The sequence below is a fragment of the Notamacropus eugenii genome, chromosome 3 (assembly GCF_028372415.1).
Source record: "Notamacropus eugenii isolate mMacEug1 chromosome 3, mMacEug1.pri_v2, whole genome shotgun sequence".
Lineage (NCBI taxonomy): Eukaryota > Metazoa > Chordata > Mammalia > Diprotodontia > Macropodidae > Notamacropus > Notamacropus eugenii.
In genome coordinates this window covers 328537777-328562714 of record NC_092874.1, presented here as the reverse complement: position 1 = coordinate 328562714, position 24938 = coordinate 328537777, and the positions used below count along the sequence as shown (strand labels likewise).

Genomic DNA, 24938 nt, shown 5'->3' with positions numbered 1-24938 from the left:
TGCATTGCGAGGAAACTAGCGGGATGTTGTGCTGATGGAGGCAGCGAAATAGGGGAGTGTTGCTTTAAGGTGCACTCGGTGTGTGTTCATTGAAAAAAAAGAAGAAAGAAAGGAAAGGAGAGAAAAGAAAGAACCCCAGATGGAGGGAAAGTAGGAGGGGCGGGGATGAAGAGGGGGAGGGGGCGAGGCAGCGGGGAGGTGGAGTCTGGGCGAGGCCACGTGACCAACGAGCCGGGAGCTGAGCCCCAGTCCTCTGGAGCTGCTGCAGATCTACCAGCTCCCCTGCCTGGGGGTGCGTGCGTGCGTGCGTGTCCAAGCGTGAGGAGGCGGGGGGCTGGGGGTGGAGGGAACTCACGCCGCTGGACAGGCAAGTGACAAGGCAGGAGCGGAAAGGGAGAGTACCCTCGCTGCCTGCCCGGCTTTGGGATTCACCCAGTCGGGGCACGTCCATCGGGATTTTCATTACTCTTTTCCTTCCTCCTTCCTTTTCCCTCCCCGCTCCAAGGAGTTCGTGTCGTTAAGAAGCCGGAGGAAAAAGGGGAAGGCTGCCCCTCCCACCCCAGTTATGCGCCGCTGCCGGTGCCGAAAGGCATGCCAGACAAGCCATAGTACATTCCTAAAGGAGGTCTCTTCCCCCTTTACGTTACCCAATACCAACGAGGCTTGACTACTACCGGCCAATAGCAGCAAAGAAAGGAAACATTTCCATTCAATTCTGCCCCAAGTCTTGGAAGATGTCACGGGCTGCCGGCCGGTGGAGAGACAAGCCCGCTGATTCCAGCGCACGCGGCTCTGGCAGAAAGAATCCGGCGCCTTCCTTCAGTTCCTAGGATGTCTCAGTGCCACTCCTTCCCTCTTTTCTTTCTCTTCCTCCTTACTGATGCATAGCTTTCTCTTTTTCATCTTTCCCTAACTCGTTTTCTTGCATTTCTTTGTATTTCCAGCGCTTTGTACAGTGCTGAGCACATAGGTTTAAAAACTGCTTGTTGACGTCTCTCTCTCTCTCTCTCTCTCCTCTCTCTCCCTCTCTCTCCCTATCCCTCCTTTCTTTCCTTTGCCTTTCATCTTTTCCCCCATCCTCTTCCTAGACCCCATTTCTTCCTTCCTTCCTTCCTTCCTTCCTTCCTTCCTTCCTTCCTTCTTTCCTTCCTTCCTTCCTTCCTTCCTTCCTTCCTTCCTTCCTTCCTTCTTTCTTTCCTTCCTTCTTTCCTTCTTTCTTTCCTTTTCTCCCCTTTCCTTCCTCTAATTTACTCTTGGAACCAGTTTTTCTTTCTTCCTCAGTCATAGTCCTGACCCAGAAGAGGTAGAAGGAAACCTCACTTATAAGAAGGGCTTTCACAAAGTGACACTCTCAAAGATGAGATGGGGCACAGATGTACGTGGGCGGTTTCATATCATAAAAGGAAGAGTAGCCAGGCAGCCGGGAAATTTAAAATTGAATGTCTTAACTGGGACATCATTTTAGTATGTGGCAATTCACTGTAGATGTAGGCATTATCTACAACAAGACCTCTTAAAAAGCCAGTATGATCAAACAGTGTAAATAAAAGACAGAATAGTGTTGGAACTAAACAGGATTGCAGGAAGTTTTGTATTAATACATGACAAAGCTGTAATATGAAAAATTAATCTTATAGTGAAAATTGCTTTTAAAATCTGAGAAGCACCATCAAATTGTATTGATGTCACATACTGTATGAGCCAGCCAAGATTTCAGGTTATATTAAGAAGTGCTCAGTGTACATTTTCAATAACTTCTGTCAATGTTGAGGCTATCTCTCATTTCGACTCATTTATAGGAGAGGACCATATATTTAGAGCTGGAAGATACTTCAAAGCTCTTAGTTTTACAGATGCCCAGAGAGGTTGTGACTTGCCCAAGGTCCTAATGGTAAGTAACAGAGCTAATACAGATTGTTAGGACAATCAGATGTTACCACATACGTATAAGAGTGTAGAGGTTTGCATGTTTCTTCAGCTGCTGAAGATAAAGCAACTATATCATAAATCACATTTCAAATTCTTAAAATTTTTGTATCAAAATTTTTGTCTGAATGTTATCTCATTGATCATTTAAGTTAATATTCATTGTTTCTTAATGTTGTTTAATATTTAGAGTACCACACTCAAGGAAGATATGGTAGTGAATATTAGTTCATTTTTACATGGAAGAAACATTCTTCTGCTTCTACACTGGTATCCTTTCAAGAGTAAGATGTCATCCTTCCATGTTAATTTCATTCAGTCTTACTTTATTTCGAAATACTTTGAATATTGATGCCTGAAGTTTAAAATACATGACGCCTTTCTACCACCCCTCTTTGCCTCCTGTTTGATAGGTTAACTTTTCATGATCTTAGACAATGCCCTGCTGGTATATTCTTCTCACTGGTTCCCAAACTCAATCTGGAACCTCAGATTTAACAAGCACTATCTTAATCTCTCTCCCATCCCTTCCCTTCTCTTCTCCCCCTGTGGTCTGCTTTTTTCATACACAAGAGATGAATTACTTTGGGGATCTAATTGGCCTGGTTTCTGCAATGTTTTTTAAAAAGGAAGAGGTGCCAGTGTAAAAGCCTGTCTCAACATGGGTGGTCAGGGCTGAGGCTGCCCCCAATTTGCCTCATTGCTGATGCATGCGAGTGCTACATTCCCAGCGATAATGTTGTTCTTAATCAATCTGCCCTTATTTACATTTGTAAGCATTGTTGGCTTTAATATGCATGCCCTGTGCATGTAACTGCTGCTCGACACCAGGTTTTGTTAACTTCAACTAATCACAAGGATCCCACAGACCTGATATGGAGCTGGTTTGGATGAACAGGGCCTGCTAAGGTGTCTCTCAGTGAGAGTCCTTGAAGAATAGCCTTTATTCCTTAGCTTCCCTTGTAGATCTGTCAAACACGTGATCACTTGAGACCTTGTGGACTGGCAGAACTTTTCAGTATAGATGAAGAAACATCTGATTTGCCTCCTTTCATATTCCTTTTAGACCATATTTCAATACATGGGTTAACTTTTCTTCCCTTGTGGTCCAAAGACTTCAGTTAAATTCTGTGAACTGAAGAATCCCTCCTTGTGTTTCATTCCCCCTTTCTCTGTTCTAACACTTTAACTTCCCATGGTCCTACAACACAGTTCTGAAATCTACATTTGATTATCCAAATTCAATAGGACATGGACAACAAAACGCCTGGCCTCTGTGTTTGAATATTACAGAGTGAAGTGAGCAAAGCAAGATATAGCTAAATAGAGGAACAGAACAGAGTATGGTTATGAACCCCCGAATGATCTTCCAGTTACCTTTTGGAATGTTGTTCCCTCCTTACTCTTTGGATGTTCAATGTAACCCTTGGACTTCAATACTTGATAACGTGGTGTTTGTATGATACCATAAGCTGCCTTTTGTGTAATGCCATCCATGTAAACAACATATGAATAAGTATGCCCAATGCATTTGTCTTATAATTCACAGTTTTCAGTATGAATTTCATTTGCTTAATTTCAACCATCTCTAACCTAATAAAATGCAATAGTAATACTTTGCTTTTTATATTGCATTTACTTTTCAGAAATGCAAAGAACTTTTGACGTAACACACTACTCCTTACAATATTGCTGTCAGTTTCACAGGGCATAGTAATAGCATAATTTCGGTTTGTAGACGATAAAACAAATACAAACGTCCAGTGAGTTGCCCAAGGACAGAAAATGAGTTTAGGCGTTGAGATGTCTCAAACAGATCCCAGGAGTCTTGACAATCTAGTGTTCCACTATTTGCTGCATTTCTTGCTCCTTAACAATGCCATATTATCTCCTTATAAATGTTTGTGTATTTCCTTACAAGTTCTCTTGAAGGAATTGAAAGGTGGAGCCTAGAGACAGAAATTAGACCAAATGGTTCTAAAAAGTTTCAGGGTTGAGAAAAGAAAGTATTCAGCTGCCATAGAATCTCAAGACACTGGGCTTGACCTCCTTCTCCCTCCCCCACTCTCTTTTCCTCTACTTACCCCCTCCCCTTCTCCCCCTGCTCAGGGATGTAAGAAAGGGAACAGCTCGACCCAACTTGTCAAAATAATGCTGCTAATTACCCCTGATCTCCTTTAATGGGAAGCTGCCCCAAACTCTACAAAGGAGTAAAAGAGAGATCTACAGCACAAACCCAGGAGCATTGGCATTTATTGAGCTCCCAGAGAGGGGTGGGGGGTAGAGAAATGTCCCACCAGCATCCCAGATATCTCCGCATTCATCAGACCAAGGTTATTAGTGAAGGCACCCCAAATATTAAAATGTAGTGGGAATTATACTTCCTGCAGTAGCCACAATGGCAGGGAATTCAAGACTGCTGAAGATCTCATCAGCTGCAATAAGGCTTGTCCACAAAGCAGTTTTGAATAAAACACAGAAATGATTGTGGTGTGGGTGTTTTTTTCTCTTGCGGAATATCTTTCTGACTCTGTTACTTTGATGTATTTGGAGTCATTATTGAATGCAACCAGAACAAAATATAGATTCAGATATTGAAACTGATATATGTATAGATATTTATATAGCTAGCTACAATCTATATATACATACTTATATATATATGTATATATACCCACATACACTTCTGCATATACATATATCTCTATCTCTATCTATCTTTGTCTTTGGCAGAAGGCAAACCATTCACTTTCATGATCTCTACAATTGGGTGTTTCACTAAAAAAAGAAGCTCCGCTACATGATCCCTTTGACCCACTGCTGGAGCAACAAATTTATTAGAGATATAGGCATGAGAAATGAAAAGGAAGTAAAACAATTCAAGCTTATTGTGTGTCTTTCTTTCATACTGCTAATCCGGTTTACACATCACGCCTACATGTCTCAATAGGGCTTTATACACTGGGGCAGAGGCAGAAGAAAATAAAAGGTGTATGTGTATGTGTGTGTGTGTGTGTGTGTGTGTGTGTGTGTTGTGTATGTATGTGAAATAAGAATAAAAGCAGGAAAGACTAAGATTTTAATTCATTGTGATTTGTCAGTTGACTGTCAACAACAAACTTAAAATATATCTTTTCCCAAACTATTTCCAAAGTGTAGACTTTTTTCAAAATATATTGTCACATTATAATCAAGTTGCATAAAAACACTAATAGCCTGAACCAGAGATTACATACACCTCTCACACTGTACTTAAGATGACGTGTAAAACTCCAGAGTTAGTCTGAGTATATTAAACCTAAAGGTGCCCACCTTGGTTCAGTCTGTTAACTTGAAATGATAATGCAATCAAAGATATTTATAGCCATGTGGAAAGAAATGTTAACAATCAGAACACACACAACTGAATGCTCCTTGTTTGGTAACAATGCACCTATGGCATCCAGAAATCAGTGATAACAACAAAAGATGATATACTAAAGAACATGGTCTTTCTTTATGGAGTCAATTACATGTTGAGTTATTGAGGTCAAACCCCAAATCACACACAAATACAAACACCAAACACACAGACAGTGATGAAAAAGGACTATTGTAGTGGTTTCAAACTCCAGTTATCCAATTATAACATATTTAGAGTCAACCATGGTGGATCTTTCTTATTTATAACTAGGTTTCCCCACAAGGGGAGGGGCAAAGAATGGGAGAAGTAGAGTTAAAATCCTAGACTCAATGAAACTAGAGTTCTCTGAGTGTGATTCCTTAAAGTAAAAGCCACTTGGTTCTTTTTGGGTCACACAAGTCAAAAGGATGAGAAAATATCCATTGTGGAGTTTGTTCATGCATAAACTAGATTTCATTTTGAAAAAAGGAAGAAACTTGGAAAAAATTCATCTCTCATTCACTAGTTTAAGCTTTGGAATGGTCCTAAGGTTGGAGTTTCTATTTACCTCCTATGTCAGTTCAACCAACCTCTTTGATCCTCGAGTGTATAGGTCCGTGCCAAGATTAACACCTTGTATGACTTAGACATATTCTTTATCAGGCTATCCTTAGAAACACCCAGGACATCTACAATACATCCATCTGCTTCTCCAGTATGTGACCTGCATAATAAATCCATGAGTCTTAGGGTGCATCCTGGGACAGACAATATGATTTAACTTTTCCCTTCCCTACATTTTTTTGTTTTCCTTCTCCCCAAGACACAAATAATTCTACTTCTCCCCTCACCCTTACTCCAACCATACAAACGCTTCCAAATAAAATCCACAATGATTTAGTTTCCAGTTTTTGGCAAGGTGAATCTCGAATACTTAAATGCTGCTTTGGCACTTGGCCTTTTCCCCCGTGTTTCAGTGGGTGGTAGGAAAGGTGTATCAGTGTCTGTCTGGGGAGGAGGGAGGGCGGAGGGGAAAGGAAGTCTGTACTCATTCTTTTGCAAACACTATTGGATCCTTGATTTCCACTCTAGGCGATGCCCCCTAAGGGAGGGTAGGTTGGAAGGGAGAAAAAGGTAAGAATGTGTTCTCTAAACTGTGGCATTTAGAGATTCATTATTTTCCCCCTCCTTTCCTTCTCCTTCTCCTAGTCCACCCACTATTCCCCTCCCTCTTCTGTTTCCTTCCTCTTTTTTTATTTTTTTTGGTCATCTTTCTTTTTTCCTTCCGTCTCTTATCTGTCTACCCCTCGGTGGCTGTAGCCATCCCCTTTCCTCTGTTCCTGTAAACCACTCTCTTCCCGGTCTCAAATTAGTAGCCAGGACCAGCAGGGGCTGATTAGCGGAAGCCAGGGTGGAGACCCTTCCAGGCGTGAAAATGGGATCGGAGAAGAGCTACTCCGTGAGAATTGCCCTTGATAACTCGCATGACCAAAGACACCCCCCGTTCCAGCCTAGAGGGAAGACCGAGGGGGAGGTGGGGAGGGGGGGAGAGAGAAACATTTAAATAAAAAAAGTTGGGCAAGACTGGCTGCGGCGGAGGCTCCGCGGGACTCTCAGTTCCCCCCTCCTATTCCACCCCCACCCCTTACCCCCCGCAGACACACACAGCCGGCCCCCTTCAGGGAGCGCTGGTTTCTCTGGGAGGAATGAAGCCAGCTGTGCCACCCGTTTTCTTTGCCTGCGGGGAGCAAGGATGAACCCCAACACCTCTCACCCCTAGGTCTCCCTCGTAGCCCTGCCGGCGACCTCAGGTATCAGCACCAAAGGTAGCTGCCAGCCACAAGTCTCTGTACAGGATGGCGATAGGATAGGATGGATTTTAAAAGGGAAATCTCTCACTCACCATCTCCATTAAGGAGCCCCTTCCTGAGAAGGAGGGAATCTGGGGCCGTTTCGCTACTGCTTCTTCTGTTGGTAAGTAGACGGGGGGGTGGGTGTGGGGGGACTTTGACTTCACATCAATTTCTTTTCCTTTCTCCCTTCTCTTGTACCCCTCTCCTTTTCTTCTTCTCTTTCTTCTTCTTCTTCTTCTTCTTCTTCTTCTTCTTCTTCTTCTTCTTCTTCTTCTTCTTCTTCTTCTTCTTCTTCTTCTTTTTCTTCTTCTCTTCCTCCTCTTCTTCCTCCTCCTCCTCCTCCTCCTCCTGCTTCTTCACAAAAGGAACTGAAAGTGTAAAAAAATAATCCTGCTAGGTTGCAGGCATTCTGCAGAGTGCTGCTCGGGTTCACAATTACATGCCTGTTTCTATTAAGCAGCTTCATCGTTCTCTGTGTGGGTGGTCTGCCTCTCAATAGGCAGGACCTGTCAGGGTCACGTGATGGATCCGAAAACTTTACCCCTTTACAATAAACTCTAGGAAAGCAAAGTAAACTAAAGTAACGTGCTATCAGCACAGCCCTCCTGGGTAAACAGGAGGCACAGCTTCCCTCCCTGGCTTTCCTGGGTTCAGCCCAGCCTAGCTAAGCTCTTCTAGTCCAGGAACCCACAGCGCCTGCACCTCTCAAGACTGCAGAAGACAAAAAGCAATGGGAGACTGGAGTTCCCCTCTTCCTCTTTCCTTTTCCCATCTTCCCTTTCCCCATCACAAATGTTTGTGTAGCATTTAATCCCCTTTAAAGAAAAAATACGGGGTTGGAGAGGAACAGGGATGCTTTTTTCTTTACAAGAATATCCATCACCTGGATTTCTGCATAGGATAAATGCATAGATGTCAGGCAGGAAGGGCAATAGAACGTCAAAAAGAGGGACAGGCATGTAGCGGAGGCAGAAGGATGACTAGTTTAAATGTTCAGTATTGCAAGATTTCTGTTCCTCGGATGATAGGATCATAGATTTAAAACTGGAAGGGGTTTTAAAGCTCACCTAGTCCAACCACTAAGTTTTACAGATGAGGAAACTGAGGCCCAGAGAGGTTAAAGTACTTGCCCAAGGTCACACAGCCAGCAAATGTCAAAGCTGGAATTCCAGTTTTCCTTCAGCAAATCCAGCACACTTTCCATTGTACCATGCTGGTTTTCAGGTTGACTCCTGTCATTTCTGCTAGGGCTTAGTAGGAAGTTGCTTGCTTCAGGAATGCTCCTAGTGATGTTCCTTGGAAACTAGGATTATTAGCCCCTGTGAGAAGCAATTAAATGAGACTTCCATATTTTTGCCTAATATTACTTTTATGCTTTATGATAGATTACACAAGCAATCTTTCCAACAGTACCATTTTTAAGTCAGTCACATTTTAATGTTGGTTAAATGAATGGCTGGTGATTATTCTTTAAAAACAAGCAAGAGTTTCCTTGAACGTTATCACGTTATAGAATTTAATGATGAGGAAGTGACCCAGGAAAATCTGTTTAACATTTTAATAAAGGATAAATAATATAATACTATTTATAAAGCATACTGTAGAGTATGAACTGACTGAACATTGTTCTCTGGATGGACATGTCTAGACTTGAAGACAACCTTATGAATTCAAGAAATCCAGAGGCCTTGGGCTGGTGGCAGGGGAAGCTTCTGCCAAATAGAAGACAGCAACCACTGAGACTATTGACCCAAGCTTGGCCCTTTTACCAGCAGGCATGTTCCAGGAGTTGTTTGGACAGTGCAGAGCCAAAGTGAAATGCAGATTGCCTAATTAGTAATTCTGAATACTGCTCTAGGTTCTGTTGAGATTTAGGTGTTAATCACTCAACAGGTTATGCCATACTTATAAGTTAAGTTATTGAAACTTAAGTCAGTTTGTGATTTTGTGCTCTTTATACTTAGTATTTCTTTAGGCAAATATTACCTGTCCCATGCCTGATTCATACTGAGTTCCTTTTTACTTTTTCCTTTCTGGGGAAACTATAGATATTAGCCATAACTTAAGCTATAAATAAATTTGTTCCAGGGCACTTAGGTAGAATTTTAATGAGGCAAAGTATAAGAACCTGGAGCCCAATCTCTCCACCACCTCCCCCTCATGCTCCCCTGGTTTTTAGAGGCTAGGATCCTCAGGACTGAACCCAGCTCAAACTGCATACATGGGCATAGAAGTGATGCAGAATCCTATTTACTGCGGACCAAGCAGCAGTACTAAGGCTAAGCTATCTAAACTGTCATTTTGAATTGTTTTCTTTTGTATTATTAGCAAGGCTTCACAAACAGTGAGGTGTACTTCAAAAAAATTGCAAGATTATTTAAGTGTAAATTATGGGTACATTAAGTAAAGTTTTAGTGAGAATAACACATTAAATCATCTTTAAATAGAGTCTAACATTTTCTCTGGGTTCTAGGCAGATCAAAAAATATGGACTGAAAAGCTGAAGTTTATATTGTCCTCACCATTATCTATTTTGATTTAGAGTCATTTGAGTTACCAGAATATTAATCTTAATGAATCGTTAAATAACCAAACTTTATAATGTCATGTAGCCATGTAAGTTATACTAGTCCAGGAAATAATTTCATATCAGTTGATTTTCAATAAGATCAGATGTGTCTCAATGAATGAGTGAATATCTCAAAGGGTGTGAGGTCAGATTGGTCTTAACAATTGTGGAAAACATGAATGTTTTCCTTCAATAAATATTTTTTCTTCTTCTGTGTTTCAGGTCACATCAAAGACTTTGCTTCATGCTCTGGTGTAAACAGAGGGAAAAGCAGCATAAATAAAGGAAGTACATTTCAGAGCAAGGTGGCCTGGGATACAGAGAAAAAGAAGAATAAGCAATGAGAAAAACAGCTCTGGCTAATGAAGTCATTTGAGTGAACTATGTTGTTTTTAATGGGGAAATTTGCCCAGAACTTTTGGAATGTACTTTTTGCTAAGTAAAGCAAGGAGGTGGCAGTCATTTAGTGAATTAGACTGCTACTGATTTACACCAAGCAGATGTCCCCAAATGTACCCTATTTTTGGCCTTAACATTGTTCTTTGGACAATGTCAAGTAAAGTCAACAGTCATTTATATTAAGCACTTACTATGTGCCAGATGCTAAGTGTTGGGGACAGAAGGAAACCAAAGTAGTCCTGACCTTCAAGTAGTTCACATTCTAATGAAGGTGACAGCATAAGAACAATTATATACATGCAGGATCTATACAGCTTACACTAGAGGTGATGACACAGTGGATAGCCAGAAGCTTAATATCCACTTAATATCTGTGTGACCCTGGACAAGTCACCTAACCCCTGCCTGCATCAAATGGGAAGAAAATGGCCAACCACTCCTGTATCTTTGCCAAGAAAACCCTTAGACAGTTGGTCCACAGGGTCATGAAGAGTTATATAGGACTGAACAACTATAATCTCACAGGGAAGGCACTGGTACTAAGATGAGCTAAGAAAGGCTTCTTGTAGAAGATAGAATTTTAGTTGAGACTTGAAGGAAGCCAGGAAGCAGAGATAAAGGGGGTGCAGGATGGGGAAGAATATTCCATGTATGGGGGACAGCCAGTAAAAATGCAGAAATCTGGGCGATGGGAGTGTCTTGTTCAAGGAACAGTAAGAGGACAGTGTCACTGAATTTTAGAGAACAGGGGAGTCAAGTGTAAGAAGACTGGAAAGGTACAAAGAGGATAGTTTATGAAGGGTTTAAAAGACAGAGGATTTTATATTTGATGAATAGGGGTGTAGAGTAGTGTGTGTGTGTGTGTGTGTATGCATGCGTGTGAGAGAGACCGACAGAGACAGAGAGAGCATGAGAGAGATTTAAACCTACCCTTTAGGAAGATCCCTTTGGCAGCAAAGTGGAGGATAGCTGGAATGGGGAGAGGAGGCAGGAATAATAGGTTACTACAATATTCCTGGCTTGAAGTGATGTGTATTGGGGTGGGCCTAACACTAATACCTTGTTGGTTTAGGTTCTGTTTTGGGATGAAAAGAGGAACTTTTAAGCCAATGAACAATTAACAAAAGGTTTAATTTGCCCTAACATAATAAGGAGATGAAAGAAGGAGGCAAGTAGCACTTACCTTCTACAGATGTGGCAAGGTATATTCAAGTGACATTCAGACACTGGCCAAGTTAAAGGAGTTCCTGTTATCCCCTTGGGTGACCAGGAACAAGTGACAAGAGAAGCAGGGGCCAGTTAGGTCCTGGGGAAAGAAAGCTTTTTTGGGGGGAGGGAATTAATCCTTGTGGTAAGGAATAAGGGGGACCCTGGTCCTATCACACACCATACTCATGGTGGCAAGGTCCTAAGGATTTTCTAGAACAGTAGTGTCAAACTAAAAAAACAAAACAAAACAAAACTGTACACAAAGATTCCTGCCCACAATGTTGACTTAGAAAACCATATGCTAACATTATCTGTGTTTTATTGCACTTTTATTTATTTTGCTAAATATTTCCTAATTACATTGTAATCTGGTTTGCTTAGTAATGTTGTGGGTGGGGTGTATGTTTGACATCTTTGTTTTTGAGGACCTTCTGCCATTTAAATGATTTCAAAACTCTCTCAAATGAGGCACAGATACAATCCATCAAACTCACTTCCTTTAGGATATTCACCCTATCCCTTGCAAATTTCTGTCAGGCAAACTGCTGCAAGAGGAATCAAGTGTGAATTATTCACCATTTCAGCCTCCTAAAAAGATAAAAGACTGGATCCCATCTGGAAAAGCTAATGTATTTAGCTGATTCTATAAAAGTGAGTCCTTAGAAACCTCTTCAAGCCAATGGAAGTCACCTGTGTGGAATGACTTAGCAGTGACTCCATCATATAATTCCTTTAGTAGCCATAGCTCCAAGGATTTATCAGGTTTCTTTGAACTTGCAACCACTCCAGGTTCTTGGTGAAAAAGGTCTGTTGACCTCTTGCTCCATCTGGGCAAGGAATCATCATCCTTTAGGAACAGCAATAAGATAATAATAAGATAATTCTAGGGGTTCTTTTTTTTTAACCACCTGTGGGAGTTTCCAAATGTCTTTCTCAGTTCTGGTCACTCACTTGTTTCATGACTAATCTCAGAGGGAGGCAGAGGAATTAGAACCTTTGTGACAGAGACCAATCATATGGTTACTTCCTGGCTACTGCCTGCTAGTCTCTACCTCCACTGGGAGAGATCTCTTCATTTTCAGTGCCACCAGATCCATTAGTTGTCCCTCAGCTTTCCTTTCATGGTCCCTAAAAACTGAAATCTCTGTCTCTAGCTGCTAAATGTGCTGAATCAGTTCACTTTCAGTTTTATTTTTTTAGCGCTCCAACTTCTGCCGAATGGTCAACAGTAAGTAGAGAATTCTGGATTTGTTTTCTCAGCCTTTCTAGCAGCCTCTTTTAGCACTCACTGAGCTAATCACTCTGTGTGAGCGGCAACCTGTGTCCCATCAACTGATCATTGCACTCTCCATATTTCCAGTGTTCTTCTCCTAACTAAACCATGATGTGAGTCATGAAACCATCTTACCTCATTTCAATTACTGACTATGCCAAATATTAAAGGGTGGCATTAATTTCGACAACCTGTTTGTTCAATTGTGGGATGAATGAGACACTTGTAAGGCATTGAACAGATAGCAAAATGGGCACTACTCTGCCCTTACACAGCAAGGATATGTAACAAGGATGCAGTACTATGTAATTTCTATAGAGGTATCCCCTCCTCATCTCCATATAGAAAGGCAATCTGGTCTGTAGGACAGTATATGGTGACTCTCAAGGTATTTGGCTATCCTCGAAGGTGGATGAACCATGTCTCCACCTGGATGGGGTTTTTATGCCCTTAGGACCTTTGCCAGGGTGGTAGCTATACCATAGGAAATATATATTAGAGAAGATAGAATTGCTGCGACTTGGCAAACAGCATAAGTAGTTGGGCATGACACCTAGGTGGTAAGCCTGAAAAACTGGGAAGATGATAGTGTCCTTGACATCAATAGGAAAGAGAAGATAGAGGGTTTGGGGAGAGGGGAGATAATGAGCTCAGTTTGTGTTTAGGATGTCTATGGATCATCCAATTTGAGATGTCCAGTTGGTAGTTGGAGATGGGAGACTACAGGTCAAGAAAAGAGGTTAGGGTAGGATAAATAATCTGGATAAGTAAATCTATGGGAGCCAAATGAGATCACAACGTGAAGAGCATGGAGCCAGAATAGAAGAAAACATAGTACAGAGCCCTCGGGACACCCAAAGTCAATGGGCATGACCTAGGGAAAGATCCCACGAAGGAGACTGTGAAGGAGTAGTCAGAAAAAGTAGGAGGTGAAACAGGAGAGAGCAGTGTCATAGAAACCTAGAAAAAAGAGACAGGATCAAGAAGAGTTACCAACAATATCAAAGACTGCAGAGAGGTTAAAAAAAATGAGAATAAAGAAAAATCCATTAAATTGGCCAATTAAGAGATCATTGGTAACTTTGGAATGAGAAGTTGTAACTGATTGATGCAGTCCCAGACACTTGCAACTCTCTCCCTCCTGGCCTCCTTTAAGTTTTATATAAAATCCCACTTTCTACAAGAATCCTTTTCCTTATCTCCTTAATGCTACTATCTGCCTTCCTGTTCCTCTAATATATCCTTATTTATCTTGTTTGTAGCGATTTCCATGTTGTCTCCTTCATTAGACTGAGCTCCTCAAGATCAGGATCTGTCTTTTGGCTTTTGTCATATCTCCTGAGCTTAGTACAGTGTCTAGCAAACAGTTGATATTTAATAAATACTTTTTGCCTGACCAACATTGATGAGAGTGAAAGAAGTGGAGGCATCAATTATAAATGGATTTCTCAAGGAGTTTAGCCATGAAAGAAAGGATAAATATGGAACATAGGATAGCTAATGGAGACTGACAGATCAAATAAGTTTCTTGGGTTTGTGTGTGTGTGTGTGTGTGTGTGTGTGTGTGTGTTTTGTTTCTGGATGGGGAGACATGCTTGTATTTGTAGGCAGCAGAGAAGCAGGTGATAGTAAGAAATTGAAGATTATTAAGAGAAAGGATGATGAAGGGGGAAGATGGTTGAGAAGACTGGATGGAATGAGGTCATGTGTGCATGGAAAGGCATAAAGGAAACAGAAGGGGAAAAAAGGGAACTCTTGGTGGAATGCCCTCAATATTTTTTACAGTGAAGCATCAAGCAAAGTTTTCAGCTAAGTGTGTGTGTGTGTGTGTGTGTGTGTGTGTGTGTGTTTTGTATAGATGGTACAATGGGAGGTTTGAGGAGGGATAAAAAAAGTCACTCTAGTAGAGTGAATAAAATGGGGTGGGGAATGGAAACAGAAAAAGATTTTCTTGTAATACACAGTGGATAGAGCACTGGGCCTGGAATCAAAAAGACCTGAGTTCAAATCCAATGTCAAACACTTATTGTGACTCTGGACAAGTCACTTAACCTTAACCTTTATTTGCTTTAGTTTCCTCATCTGTAACATGGGCATAATAATATCATCTACCTCCCAGGGTGGTTGTTGTGAAGATCATGAGATAATACTTGTAAAGTGAGATAAGAGTATATCTCATACAGGTGTGATGGTCCAGAACTGGAGGTCACAGTTGAAATGTAGAATAGGATTAATGACTTTAAGGCAGGGAGAAATCCAGAATGATAACATATTATAAGAAGATAAAAGAATTTCAGAATTCATGAAACATAATCACACAATACTGGTGAAAGATGGCAAAATCAAGTATGTGACCATCTTTGTTTGTTACTGAGGTGAAGTTATAGAGCAGGTCATGGAAGATAAGTAAATTGAGGAACCTGGAAATTACAGTGTTTGAGGGAGCATCAATTTGAGTATTGAAGTCCCCTACTGTAAGGGCAGGAGTTGCGGAAGAAATATCATAAGTCAGGTAATGAAGTCATTAAGGAAGGAAGGAAGGAGAGTGTCCTGGGAGTTGGTAGATTATAGCTACCAGAATTTTGATTGACTGATAAATTCAGATTGAGGGCATCTCAAAGGAGGAGAGGTTCTGGAGTGACAGTAGTAGAAGAATCCAAAAGTGGCAATGGGAAGCAAGGAGTATTATTCGGACAATGACAATGAAGATTTCTCCTCCTCCTTCTCCTTCTCCTCTTGTTCCTCCTCCTCTTCCTCCTGCTCCTCCTCCTCCACTCCTCCTTCTCCTTCTTCCTAATACTACTTATTTTCATTCTGACTTATTCTGATTCTCCACAGCTTCCAATGATTGGGGAGGGGAGAATTTAATAAAAGAGCTTTATAATGAAGGAGGGTGAGAGACCACTGTGTATCTTAATGATTAGTCACTTTGTATGGGGCTGTTTGGAAGCAGTGTTCTAGCCCTGAGCCACCTGGGACAATAGCCTTTTTAAAAAGTGACTGACATGTTGGAAGACTGGAGGTAGAGTAATGGCATAAGGGACACATGAGGAGGCATGGAGCATCACAGGAATCTGATCGATTAAATAGATGTCCAATACAAAAGATATCTTGCTGATATTGGTGATGGTCTTTTCAGCGTTTCTGATGCCTTTCATTTTCGACGCCTGGACTGGCTCTTTGGGAGTTCAGTCACTTTGTAAACTTCCCTTTCCTGTCTTGGATACTATTGAGGATTTAAACAAGGGCACGGAGCTGGACAAATTTATGACGGAGGTGAAATTTGTTTTCATCAGTCCTCCATTTCCTTTATACTGCCTCTTTCTTTAGATGTTACTGTCTCATTTTGTGGAATTTTCTTCTCCATCAAACTTCCTTCACCATTTCTTGGGCTATCTCTTTCCTCAGAACCTGGTTCTAAGGATAGCTAGGGCTAATTTGATAAGTCAATTTTTTTCTAACATGTTAATGGTAGGTATTTGTTTAATATGATATATCTCGACATGGATCCTTTGTGCCTTGGCTTAAAAGAATAACTCTAATATTGTTTATATAAGGCACTAGAAAGACCTTCTGTAATCACTAATATCATACTTTATTGGTGTCTACCTACTCAGCCTATGAATAAAGCCCACCCTGTCTCTGCTTCCATCATTTTATACTCATTTATTCCTTTCTGAAACAAAGTGTCCTTGTATGGACAAAAGTTTATACATTCAAATCAGGTTTATTAACCCCTTTCCTTGCTCTAATCAAACTCAGGCTCTTAATCCTTCCTTTCTCCCCTCTCTTGCCCCTCTCACTAATTACAATCTTTTCAGCTGGATAATTAAAGGCTCTAGAAAAAGGTGTATATGTCTCATCAGGTCCACTCCTGTACTTATTCTATGGCCTATGTCCATGGATGCACCATCTATACCTAAGGCATGACAATTGTAGATGGGAAAGGCACTCATTTTAACTTAATGAAAAGTGCTCTCCCTATTTCCAATCCTAGTCCTTGCTACAAATTACTAATACGCAAAAATATCGACTGGAGGGCCTGGTCAAATATTAAAGTTACCCTTGTTCTTTGAATAATCATTTTTGTCCTTTAGAAAAATGACTAACAACCTTGAAAAATTAATTTAGCTTTACCTGCACTTCAATTTCTTTATCTGTAAGATAAAATATTTTGGCTCAATGATTTCTAAAATCTTTTTCCTCTCTAAGCTTGCACAGCAAAATCTAAATTGTAGAATTATATCACTGCAGAAAGAAACAGAGGGATGTACATAAAAGATGGTTGGTATAATATGGAATTAGGGCACCAAATGAATCATTGCAGAATCAAACCATTTAAGGTAGAAAGGATCTGTGCCCCTCCCCTATCTTAATCTTTATTTATTTTTTTGTGCCAAAGACCCCTTTGGAAGTTTAGTGAAGCCTATGGACTCTTTCCCCCTAATAATATTTTAAAATATGTAAAACTGGCTACCATGGCCCTTGCTGCCTGGAAGGCCAGATAGATTAGGTTTCATCCCACTCCCACTTAGGGCTCTTCTGTACTCTTAAAAGGGTTTGGGGGTATGTGTGACTAGGCTCTGCCAAAGGCTACAGCATCCACCAATGGAGTCCCTCAAGTGTGAGAGTGAGGCCCTTATACCCCAGTTCCATTTAGCCAGTAAGATAAAGATTAGCTTTTACAAAGGAATATTTACTTCAAAAGAGATAATCCAAAATGTGCAAATTTGCTCCTCAATACCTGGGGTTTAATGCCTACCCCATTCCTCATCCCCTTGCACCATCTTAGTCTCTGGGAGAGAGAAGATTAGGTCCACAGTTTAGTTTGGCTGCTATAAAACACTGTCCCAAGTTACAAGCCCGAACAAAACCCACCATCCCAGGCCCCCTGGCTTCTCTGGCTTTACTGACCAGCTAATTGGTTGAAATATCCCACTTGGAATTCTGGTTCTAAGATTGCCATGACTTGAACTGTTGGGTCTAGTGTATTTGTAACTGAAACTGAGGGCCAACAACAGAAAACAGAAGTAAATACCAGTGCCCCTGGGGATCTGTCAGAACTGGGTGAGAGAGAAGTGGAGCTCTGTCCAGGGCCTGCAGCAGCAGCTACTCCAGGGGCTATCGATCCATAAACTGAATGTTTGAAAGTCACCTATTTAAACTTATGAGAGCCAAAATAGTGCAGTAGGCAGTAAGTGCCCCCACCCTCCCTTCTTGACCTTAAAAAACCCAGAGAAAATTGCCCCAGGAAAAATCCTGGAATAGTGGAGCCAGCAGAAAGGGCATGGCAGTCTTTTAGCTCAGGAGGCTAAGAGGATGAAAGGGAAAGTCCCTCTTGCTGTGGCTGAAGGGAACCAGTACAGGACAGGGAGACATCCCAGCAAGCCCCACCTCAGCTGACCAGCTGGAGATCCTGAGCCCCAGAGTAGTGGAGCTGGCAAATGCCAACATGAGGACCCCAGGAGTGCCTTGCATGACCAGGGGAATTGACAGACAGGTTGTTGTGTGTTTGTCCTTCTTTTTCAAAGAGGACCATGACATCAGAGAAATGATGACATGGCTTGCATTTGACTTTGTTTTGAGTGAGTGGGGTCTGTACAAGGTCTCCAGCCTCACTTTCTCCTCCTGAACCTTCTGGATCCAGTGACCAGATATTCATCAGGATGACTGGAGAGGGCCCAGGATGCAATGGGAGACTTTGGCCTTTTAGGCTAAAACCTTTTCAGGTACTCACTTAAAGTGAGACAATGCCCATTCAGTGAATAAGCCTCTTTAAAAGGTAGTCAGGGGGATGGCTCCTTTAATAGAAAAGAAAAAATAAATAGATAAATCACTCTGGGAGGGGCAGGAGCCTTAGGGTTGCTATTTCAAAGAGAAACTGCTACTATTAACGTTCACTCTAAGCCAGGAGGGTCCAAAACCAGTCATTGAGATTGGGACCCTTTGCTGTTCAATCCATGGGCTTCAGAGTGCATGGGGTCCAAGGCTTTAGGAGAGACGAAAGAAAGAAGGGACGAGAAAGGTAGGCAAGAGAAGGGAAAAGAAGGGAAGGGAAGTGAAGGGAAGGAAAGGGAAGGAGTTACTTAGCTAGCTGGGTCTCCATTTAGGCAGCTTGGCCTATTCATAGGTTGCATTTGTCCTTTGTTTTCAAAGAGGACCATGACATCAGAGAAATGATGACATGACTTGCACTTGACTTTGTTTTGAGTGAGGGAGGGCTGTGCAGGTCACCAGTCTCACTTTCTCCTCTTCAGCCATTCAGCAGACACAAAGGCAGATGAATATTCACCAGCAGCTGAGCCTACCTGTGCTCTAGTGCAGCCCTAGGGCAGGAGGAGACCCCCAGCAGCCAGACCATCCCTCCCCTGTACCTCAAACCCCAAGCTTCAGTGAAACCTTGAGGAAACTCAGAAAGACCTCACCTGGCCTCAGCACACACCAGTTGACTCCAGCTCAGCACCAGGGAAGCTACAGCATTATATAGCTGCCAGCTGCCAGAACCAGAGGTCATAGCACACAAAGCCAATAATCAGGTCCCTAACCCCCCAGCACAAGAAGTGTGGGACAGAACCCTCTTCTGTTCCCCAGAAGCAGAGATCCACTTTAAAAGCCAGGAAAAAGGCAATCACAATAAGCAAGAAGCAAATTAGAAAAGCAAAGACCATAGATTCTTACTATGGGGATAGTTAAGATCAAAATATGAATTCAGAAGAGGATAGAATTGACACTATACCAACATCTGAAACCTCAAAAGGGAATATGAACTGGTCTGAAGCCCAAAAAGCTCTTGGAAGTGCTCAAGAAGGATTTTAAAAACCAAATTAGAGAGATAAAAGAAAAATTGATCCATTCTTTTAAAAATGCAGTTGACAAAATGGAAAAAAAATCACTGAAGACAACAACTCTTTAAAAAGTACAATTGATTAAATGGATAAGGTGGTACAAAACCTAAATGGAGAAAATAGCTCCTTACAAAGTAAAATTGATCAAATGGAAAAGGAAGTACAAAAGCTAACTGAAGAAAACAATTTGTTAAAAATTATAATTGGGCAAGTAGAAGCTAATGACTCTGTGAGACATCAAGAATCAGTCAAACAAAATCTAAAGAAAGAAAAAGTAGTGTTGGGACTGGAAGCTCAATTCCGTGTGGACAGTCTCGGGCAGGTAAAAGTGGGACTTCTAAATCTTAGAGTCTTACGAGGCCCTCCATGAACAGCGGGGGTTCGAGAAGGTCAGACCGAGCTAGCTCGGCTAGCTCGGGTATTTCCGCCTCTCCCCCGGAGATACCTGATGGGTGGAGTCTCCCTGCCCTCGAGGTCGTCCCGGATTGGAGCACACCTAGTTACCTAACAGCATGGTATTGAGATGCAAACTGTGTGGCTGAAGATTAAGTAGGATTCAGGAAGCCTAAAAGCGCTCTTAGCACGTGTGGAGCCAAAGAGAAAAGTAGGGCTCCGCTTCTTTTCTTTCCTCTCTCCCCTCCCCCTCTCTCCCCCGCTTGTACTTCTACTTCCATTCCCTTAAGCTTAGCCTTCTTAGGAAATCTCCCCCTCTTCGTCCTAAGAAAGAAGAGCCCCTGCACTTGTAACTGAAACCCTGTAATAAAGCTCAACCCCTGTTTGACTCTGGAACGTCCTTTCTCTCATACGTGCATCCGGCGTGGCCAGCCGAAGACCTGGACAGGTAAGAAAGACTCGGGTAGCCCAATACAGGCCTCTAGGCTTGGCAGTTGTCGCCCCAACAGGGATTGGGAGCGTAGATAATCCTGGGTGCTTTTGGGGTACACCCGGAAGGGGCTGTGAAAGAAGCGAGTCCCGAATCCTAGATTCGGAAGGAGAGAAAGGGGAGAGAAGCTTCCCAAACCCCTGGGAAAAGGGCAGGGATGAGGAATCAATTGCCAGTAATAAAGCCAGAGGAACAGGAGGTCTGGGCTGAGAAACTTCACAGGGAATGCAGGGAGGCGGGGGTCACAATAGAGTTAAACGACCTCCGAGAATTTTGTAAGGAAGGGCCGGAGAGGCCAGGGCGGGATTGGAATAAGAGTGGAAGCGGAGAGAGGGGAGGGGAGGACCTTGGCGAGCAGAACCCTGGCGAGCAGAAAGTTAAGGAGTGTAGAGAAAAAATAGGTTCGGAGCTCCATCTAGAGGATGGGAAAGGCGAGGCAGGGGAGAATACGCCGTGCCTTCCCTCCGCGCCTCCTTATAACCTGCTCCATTGGTCGGACAGTTCAGGGCCACAGTCCAGTTTGGAAGAAGGAATGGGAAAGGCTATAGAGAATGGAGCAGATGTAGGGACATTTCCTGTGTTAGAAATAGCGGACCCCAGTGTCCCTGGTGGGGTTCGGAGGAGCCACATACCTATAGAGTGGAAGAGAGTGGCGACTCTTAAAGAGGCTTGTACCAAGCATGGCCCTAATTCACCCTTTGTTATAGCCATGCTTGAAACTCTCAGCGGTCAGTTCGTTCTGACTCCTAATGACTGGAAGAGCTTAGCTAGAGCCTGCCTTACCCCTGGGCAGAATGTGATTTGGGTATCAGAATTTTCTCAGAGGGTAAAGAGCACTACCGGTGGGCTAGGGGCTTAGGCCCCCCAGGCTTATCAGCAATTTACAGGAACAGGGCAGTTTGAGGCTACAGGAAATCAATTACAGTACTCAGCCTCCGATTATGTTTTGATTGCCGGAATGGCTATTAGCCGCCTCGGGATGAAGCTATCAAATTTTTAGTAAGGGCCATTGCTGTTGTACTGGAGTCCCCACCCTTGAATTGGAAGTCAGACACCCCGATTTGGGCCTTGACTCCAGAAAAACTCCAGGCACTACAACTATTGGTTAAGGAGCAATTAGCACCCTGGAATGCTCCTGTGTTTGTTAAAAAGAAAAAATCTGGGAAAGTCAGGTTCCTTACAGATGTTAATGAAGCATTTGTAAGCACCTGGCAGCAGCTATACCTAAGTAAAGAGCCACTATGCATTCTTATCATCTTTACCTTAAAGGCGATCCTCGCTAAACAAAGAAGGGGAAAAGGTCGCCTAATACAATCAAAGCTAAGATCAAGAGGCCTAATACAATCAGAGCCTGATACAGCTGTCTCAAGGAACGCACATACTACTCCAGCTATGAGACATTTTAAGATACTAATAGGGGGTCGAGGGTATGTTTGTGTCTCCACAGGAAAAAGTGATGCATGGATTCCCATTAGAAGGATCCGTAGGTGGGAACCGAGGTCGGAGACGACGGAGACCCCGGAGAAGGATCATACACCACCTGAGCCTGCTGCTGACAGCTTTAACCTTGCTGCCCAGAGAGGAGGCAGCCCTCATCACAACCGCAGACACTGCTGCTGACAGTTTCCCATCTAGGCATCCTTTTTTCACCAGCTGAATGAGGACTTTGATATCACAAACCCAGGACACTTGGGTGGGGAGGAGGTGACCAATTTTCCACCTGTATAGATCCATTTGCAAGATTAAGGGAGTGGTGGTGTAAGGCGCCTACACCAGCTGCTTCTCTTAAAATATGCTTTGGGATTTTAGTTGATTGCACTTCCCCTGTTGTAACTCAGCCATTTAGTTTCATCTTTGTTTTATTTGATGCCTCCCTTTGTCAGTTGTGCTAGCTGCAGATTTCTGTGTGAATGAAGTCTTGTTGTAAGGTACTCATATGCTAAAGGCCTTCCTAATCCACTCAGCCTCCAGCCACTGTTTGCTCTAGAGCCAGGTGCGCTCCGCGCATAACAAAGAAGGGGATATGTTGGGACTGGAAGCTCAATTCCGTGTGGACAGTCTCGGGCAGGTAAAAGTGGGACTTCTAAATCTTAGAGTCTTACGAGGCCCTCCATGAACAGCGGGGGTTCGAGAAGGTCAGACCGAGCTAGCTCGGCTAGCTCGGGTATTTCCGCCTCTCCCCCGGAGATACCTGATGGGTGGAGTCTCCCTGCCCTCGAGGTCGTCCCGGATTGGAGCACACCTAGTTACCTAACAGCATGGTATTGAGATGCAAACTGTGTGGCTGAAGATTAAGTAGGATTCAGGAAGCCTAAAAGCGCTCTTAGCACGTGTGGAGCCAAAGAGAAAAGTAGGGCTCCGCTTCTTTTCTTTCCTCTCTCCCCTCCCCCTCTCTCCCCCGCTTGTACTTCTACTTCCATTCCCTTAAGCTTAGCCTTCTTAGGAAATCTCCCCCTCTTCGTCCTAAGAAAGAAGAGCCCCTGCACTTGTAACTGAAACCCTGTAATAAAGCTCAACCCCTGTTTGACTCTGGAACGTCCTTTCTCTCATACGTGCATCCGGCGTGGCCAGCCGAAGACCTGGACAGGTAAGAAAGACTCGGGTAGCCCAATACAGGCCTCTAGGCTTGGCAAAGTAGAAGAAAATGTAAAATATCTCATTGAAAAAATAACTAACCTGGAAAAATAGATCCAGGAGAGGTAATCTAAGAATTATTGGTCTACTGGAAAATCATGATGAAAAAAAGAGCCTGGACAGTATCTTCCAAAGAATCATTAAGAAAAACTGCCTCTAGGTCTTAAAATCAGCAGGTAAAATAGTCATTGAAAGAATCCATCAATCACCTCCTGAAAGAGATCCTAAATTGAAAATGCCAAGGAATATTGACATTCCAAATTCCAGAATTATCAGGTCAAGGAGAAAATACTGCATGCAGACAGAAAGAAACAATTCAAATATTGTGGAACTACAGTCAGGATCACACAGGACCTTGCAACTTCTGCATTGAAAGATCAGAGGGACTGGAATATGATATTCCATAAGACAAAGACGCTTGGACTACAACCAAGGTTCAACTACTCAGCAAAATTGAGCATAATATTTCAGACAAGGACATGAACATTCAATGAAATAAGGGACTTCCAGACCTTTCTGAGGAAAAGTCCAGAGCTCAATGAAAAATTTGATCTTCAAATATAACATTCAAGAGAGGAATAAAAAGATAAACAGGAAAAAAACACAAGGCAAACTTTTTACATCCCTACATGGGAAGACAATTGAGAATTGTATCTTTATTACAACATTTAAAAGGGATATACATATGTTTTATTGTATTTTTATTTATTTTTTTAAAATTTTCCAATTACATTTTAATCTAGTTTGTCTTACCTGCACTTGAAAGTACAGAGGGCTCAAGTTTGACATCCCTGATGTAGGCTACAACCTATCCTTGCTTGTACTTCCTGTGTGATTGTTATTCATGCCCAAGACAGTGTGGTATAATGAGACCATCCGGACTCTTGAACAAGGGGTTAACCTTCCTGGGCATCAATTTCCTTGAGTATAAAGTTGGATTAGATGGCCTCTGAGGCCCTTCCTAGCCCTAGAACTGTGGTTTACATTTTAACATGGTCACCTGTTTTTTGGACATCTTTAACTCAACATTGTTCAAAATAGAAGTCATCTTCCCATTTTCCCCTCCCCTAACCCCTAACTCTCCTTTTTTCCAAGCTTCCCTATTAGTATCTAGGGTAGTAGCATCCTCCATTTAGGTTTATAACTTTTTTGTAACCCTTACTTTCATTTCATGTATCCATCCAATCTTTTTTTATCTTTATTTTACCTTTGTAACATATCTCATTTCTCCACTCACCTAGCCACCATCATATTAACTGGTTCTTATCACCTCTCACCTGGATAACTGCAATACAACTAGTTTCCAATTAATGAGAATGACGAAGCCTCTAGTATTTGTATTATTCAAATTTACATTGCACAATTTCTTTTGGTTTGGAACCAATTACCACATTTTATATAATTATAACTCTGAATAATGTTAATTCAAATATATGTTTAGTATGTCAGGGGCTAGGAGATTCATTATTCACACCAAATAAAATCTGGCTATATGTTCCAAATAGGCTTCCTGACTTGACCATCTCTACACTCTGTTTTGTACTCAGCTGCCAATGGGATTTTTCTAGTGTGTAGGTTTGTCCAGGTCATCCCCATACTCAGTATCTCCTTTTAGAGTCAGAAATGAAGTCTTCTGTACAGCATTTAAAGTTTGTCAACTTTCCAGTCTTCTTATACTTCTACTCCCATTTGCTCTATGGTACAGCTATACTGACCTCACTTTCCCTTCACTTTCTCTTCTCAGTTTCATTGAATTCTTTCAAGACCCAGCTCAAATCTCACCCTCCTAAAGGAGATCTTTCCATGTGTCCATGGTTGCTTGTACCATCACCTCTAAAACCACCTTCCTCATATGTACCTAATTATTTACTTTTTGTCTCCTCAATTAGAATTTGAGCTCCCTGAGGACAGGGACAGTGTTTTTGTCTTTATTCGTGTCTTCAGTATTTAGCACAATGTCTGACA

The 24938-nt window shown here is 42.2% G+C and overlaps 1 protein-coding gene and 2 long non-coding RNA genes across 4 annotated transcripts in view; 2 read left to right on the top strand and 1 right to left on the bottom strand.

Annotated features, from left to right (window-relative positions):
* Positions 1–7566, bottom strand: part of PTCH1 (patched 1) — an 88731-nt gene extending 81165 nt beyond the window's left edge. The window contains exon 1 of the mRNA XM_072596908.1: positions 7212–7566. Within this exon, the coding sequence (XP_072453009.1) occupies positions 7212–7220 (9 nt within the window). The 5' untranslated portion in view covers positions 7221–7566. The remainder of the gene's footprint in view (positions 1–7211) is intronic.
* LOC140496754 (uncharacterized) lies at positions 6629–10315 on the top strand. 2 transcript variants are annotated; one of them, XR_011964389.1, is made up of 3 exons: positions 6629–6767; positions 7089–7282; positions 9953–10315. It is a non-coding gene; the product is annotated as an uncharacterized lncRNA (long non-coding RNA). The 2 variants fall into 2 exon arrangements; XR_011964388.1 differs by lacking the exon at positions 6629–6767 and having other exon boundaries at positions 6812–7282.
* Positions 10316–19604: 9289 nt separating this feature from the next.
* On the top strand, positions 19605–22867 carry LOC140496752 (uncharacterized). The gene is made up of 2 exons (XR_011964387.1): positions 19605–20297; positions 21766–22867. It is a non-coding gene; the product is annotated as an uncharacterized lncRNA (long non-coding RNA).
* The last annotated feature ends 2071 nt before the right edge of the window (positions 22868–24938 follow it).